The sequence below is a fragment of the Chenopodium quinoa genome, unplaced genomic scaffold, assembly GCF_001683475.1.
Source record: "Chenopodium quinoa cultivar QQ74 unplaced genomic scaffold, ASM168347v1, whole genome shotgun sequence".
Taxonomy (NCBI): domain Eukaryota; kingdom Viridiplantae; phylum Streptophyta; class Magnoliopsida; order Caryophyllales; family Amaranthaceae; genus Chenopodium; species Chenopodium quinoa.
This window is the reverse complement of record NW_018744466.1, coordinates 1396869-1401386: the sequence shown is the minus strand read 5'-3', so window position 1 is coordinate 1401386 and position 4518 is coordinate 1396869. Positions and strand designations below refer to the sequence as shown.

Here is a 4518-nt window from a genome sequence, read left to right as displayed (position 1 = left end):
GAGGCCTAGCCTCTAAATTTTATTAAAATAATTGAAACAAATTAGATTAATAAAAATAATTAAAACGACAATTTTTAAGCAAAATTATGTAGTCCAAAGTGTCTAAGTACCTAAAACTAAGACACGGAGTGCTCACATTTTGCACAACCGTTAGATGCTTAATGAACATGGGAGTGGGCCCGATGTCGCTAAGCGTTACACCGCCCACATCAGCGAACTTTCACACATCAAAAACGTGGCCCTTGATAGCCATGTTGAACGAATTCATCGCACTACATTGCTTTGCGAGCAACGTCTACGCATACCCCTAATTACATAATACATGTACCAAGTTCAAACGATGCCCCATGTGCTCTGCCCCGCATCACCGCGCCACAGCAACCAAAAGTGCATGCAACACGGCACACACGCACGCACATGGCAGAAGGCCTTGTATTTAACCAATTACATAACCACCATAAATATGCAATTAATTTTCAAGGTTAGAAAGACTTAAAATTTTTTTTCAAAACGAAAAAACCCTCGAAAATAGCATTTATGGTCATTTTTTGGCTAAAAACCGACACCTAAAAGGAAAAAACCATTTCCAAAACGCCTTTTCCTCCCAAAATTCACTATTTTTGGGTCGAAATCTGGGTTCGGGGCTTAAGGTAGCTTAAATAAGAGGTTAAAATAGATAATACGAGCTACTAATCTATTTAACAACTTAAACAAAAAAAATTAAGCCATAAAAATCACCTTGAAAAATATTATAATTTTAAACCGCTGTTGGGGTTTGGTAAGTCCAACTTACCGCGGAAACGACCCCGACCCAAAGAACCACTTGCAATTAATAAAACCATAAAGAAAAATCATAAAGCATAACAAATAAACATAAAAGGATAGAATCGTAATTTACCTTTGACGCGTGCTTCGCCCTCAAAGACGGGCTCTTACTTGAAAGCTTAAGCCCCGCTCACACGAGAGCCTCCAACGGTATCCACCCACAAAGGACGAACACCGACTTTTTAGGTCTGCTACCTTGGAGTTAGCAAGGTCTGACCAAAACCCGAGTGATTAATTAAGTTCAACGGTTTTCACAATGGGGATGCCTTTTTCAACTCCCACTCAAGTAAAGAATTCTCAAGCCATGCTTTGGCTATTTATAAGGAAGGATAGCTTGTGAATTCCACTCATTTTTCAATGTGGGACTTTTTCACAAATAGATCCCACATGGAAATATTGATGAATTCAATCCTTAGTTAAATAAACCAAGGAACAAGTAACAAGTGTCACATCGTTAGGTGAGGACCACTTTCCCACTTGGTCCCCAAGGCATTTCACATGCAATGTGAACTAACCATGTGTCACCCAACCTTGATCCCCAAGTTGGGTTCGGTTGGGCCATTTTATTTTGGCCCGTATCCATCACCCGTCACCCGGGTCCACGGCCTCTTGCCATACGTGCCGCCATCATGGCGCATTGCCACGTGGCACGCTGCCATGTGGCGCGCTGCCAACATGGCACGCTGCCACGTGGTGCGCTGCCAACGTGGCGGCTGCCACGTGTGCTGCCACATGGCGCTTTGTCATGTGTGCTGCCACATGGCACGCACCTATTGGGCGCACTTTCCTGGCCTTTCGCGTGGCTAGGATTTTACTTGTTACTTGAAGCGTTTTCCCGTCTCGCCAAATCCTAAATTTGGGCTCGACATTTGAGATTCTCTGGCGCTCGGTTTCGACGCTCTATGCTCGAATTTTTTACGTCTAAATATTTAACACTCGGGCGACGAATTAATTTATTCCGAATTCATTCATCGAGTCGGTTCGTATATTTTCTAGGGTGTGACCCGAAGGGTTTAGTCAAGATTAAGCTGTAATATTAATTATACATTAATATTACTGATCGGAAGCGGCCTCCACCCAGGCATTCTGATCACTTGACCTTGCTGCATATATTAGCTTTCTAATAATTCTGAACTCGCTATCAGAATAATACACTGAATCGAAGGACACCATTCCTTTCAAAAATATGTCAACAGTTGCTAAAATAAGTCTAGAGCTGACTTTAGAAGGAATAAAGTGTACCTATACGACTCTCCAAAAGCTGGGAAGTGCAACGTCTCCATCGAAGAAGCTTTGATGTCTGGAAAGTCGCAATCCAACCAGGAAGTCAGCATTGGCCAATCTGGCCCAATCATACGACCCGACTAAAGCAAGGTCGCGAACAGCAGGCAGGTAGAAGAGCAGCACTCGACTACCTCTGTCAGTAGAAAAAGTCCATGACAAAAGGATCAGAGCAAAAATGCGCACCAAATGTTCCGAGGTGGTCGTAGGATCCTGAAAATTTATAGCAAGCGTGATCCGGCGGATGCATATGGTGCTGAGCTGCGTCGGGTCAGCCTCAGCATGAGCCCGAATAGTAATTGGGCCCAACAACTCTAACACCTCTGGAGAGAAGACACTGATGTCCCTATCTAAAGGGAGAGGGACTGAAGTGAACTCCAATCCCGTAATGAGACTGAAGTCGGTAAGGGAAACAATCATCTCACCCCAAGGAAAGTGAAAAGTATTGGTGGTGTCCTAAAAGAACTCCACTAAAGCTCGGACTACATGGTGGCTCTGTCCGAAAGAGTACATAGCCCGGGTGGCTCTTAGCAATGGAGTCAAACCACATGACTCCCACAGATGACGCAGACCGACGTGGTCGCAAAATTAGGTGTCGTACAGAGAGGCAACGGTTTTGTTACCCAAACAATGTCTACAGACCCTCCCGCTAAGAATCCCTCGATGAACGCGCTTTGAGATGTGGAACTCTGGCGCGAAATATAGAGTGTGCTCATCCCACTCTGGAAACATCCCTAGAGAAGAGGAGGTGCCTAGGGGGTCGTCCTCTCGACGAGCCTCCCTGGAACGAGAACGAGAACCCAAGCCTCGTTGTCTAGTTATGCAATATTATGTAAAATACTAGAAGATTAAGGTTCTATAGTAAAATACAAGCCGCATGATACTATGTTCGCAAAGACAAAGTACGCTGTACTAAAACAGAGCACAATTTCAATTCGAGCACAAATAGCAAATTTCAGTAATCAAATAATTTCTTGCAATATTATGATAAATATTGTGACAAATTTTGATAAAAATGGCAAGCAAAAACACAAAGAACGGGTCACATTGTTCTCACGTACTCAAGAGGGTCAACAATGGCAAATTGTTCATTTCTTCACCAAATTGAATGAAACAAGTCTCAAAACAATCTAAACATGATATAAAAACATACTACAGCAATTTTAAGGCATAAAAATTGATAAACAAAGCAAATTAAGAAAACTTAGGTTTGAATTTTTCGAATACCCGCGCAAGAAACATCTCCAAATTTAGCCAAAATTGGGTTAAGTTTGAGAAAAACTTACATGGATCCGGAAAATAGATGAGACAAGCTTTGATTTGCAACAAATTTGAGTGAATTTGGTGCGTAAACGAGCGAGAACGAGCATTTGGATGTTCCGAGCGAAAACGAATAGCAGCAGCTGCAGCATTCACCGAAAATGGGGAAGAAAGGGGTTTTATTTCAAAAACCTTACTTCGCCGCCAGGCGCTGGAGCGAAAATGCGGCGACGATGCGTTCCAGCTAGCGCTGGTGTGGCAACAGAACACGTGGACCTCATAAATGATTATGTGGACCTTATGTGGCAATTTTCGGGTTCCTTTGTGCGCCAGTTAGCCCCTAGAAGCAATTAGACATGATTAAATAATTGGCTCAATTACATTAAGTGATCGACTTGATGAAAGATCGTCTTACTTAGCTTAAAGCGCCTAAACATTGGCTAATCGCGGAGGCACCGACATAATGGTTCACGAGCAGCAAAAGCGCCGACATACTCGCATCACGAAAATTTCAACGACAGTAAAGTTCAAGTGAGCTTTAAGGATCGACCGGCGTTGATCTTCGGTAATTTTCTTTGGAATATTATCATCTCTAATTGACGCCCAACAATGTTCTTAAGATCAAAGAAATGACGCCCAACAAAACCATTAGAAGGGGCACCAAAAGCAAGAGCAAATCCAAATAAGTAATACGAAAGCGAGCCAACAGCCGCATCTAGAACATTCGTAAGCATGATATTCATCATATTCTTAGCCCGAACCGAGCCAGCACACAACATCTCGAACCCAAGTTGCATGGCGAACACCAAGTACGCCGAGAACAACAAGTACGTGTTGTCCACGGCGTATGTCACCGTCGTAAAACGGTCACATAGGTACGAAGCAGCGGCGCTAGCATTATCTGTGCCGCCTAGGAGAGGAAGTAGCTCCGCAGCGTTGCACGACATTATTGTAGGTAGATAAAAAACAATCAAAGAGAAGTAGAGATAAGAGATAGATGATGTTACAAGCAGTGTTATAATGGCATGGGATGGGAGAAGTGTTTGTATATATAAAGGAAGTTGTCGTTGTAGTTGTAACTAGTCAAGTGTATACTTATATTATTCTACATTTAGAATCTTGGATGTCAATAATTCTACTTTTCCTGTTTAT

At 42.8% G+C, this 4518-nt stretch overlaps 1 protein-coding gene across 1 annotated transcript; it reads right to left on the bottom strand.

The window, feature by feature from the left end:
* Positions 1-3893: 3893 nt before the first annotated feature.
* On the bottom strand, positions 3894-4313 carry LOC110697540 (ammonium transporter 1 member 2-like). The gene has a single exon (XM_021874906.1). It carries the CDS (start codon positions 4311-4313, stop codon positions 3894-3896), a length of 420 nt encoding a protein of 139 aa, XP_021730598.1.
* Positions 4314-4518: the final 205 nt, after the last annotated feature.

Excerpts from the sequence above, each read along its gene's own strand:
- LOC110697540 (XM_021874906.1), bottom strand. The coding sequence starts at position 4,313 with ATGTCGTGCAACGCTGCGGAGCTACTTCCTCTCCTAGGCGGCACAGAT.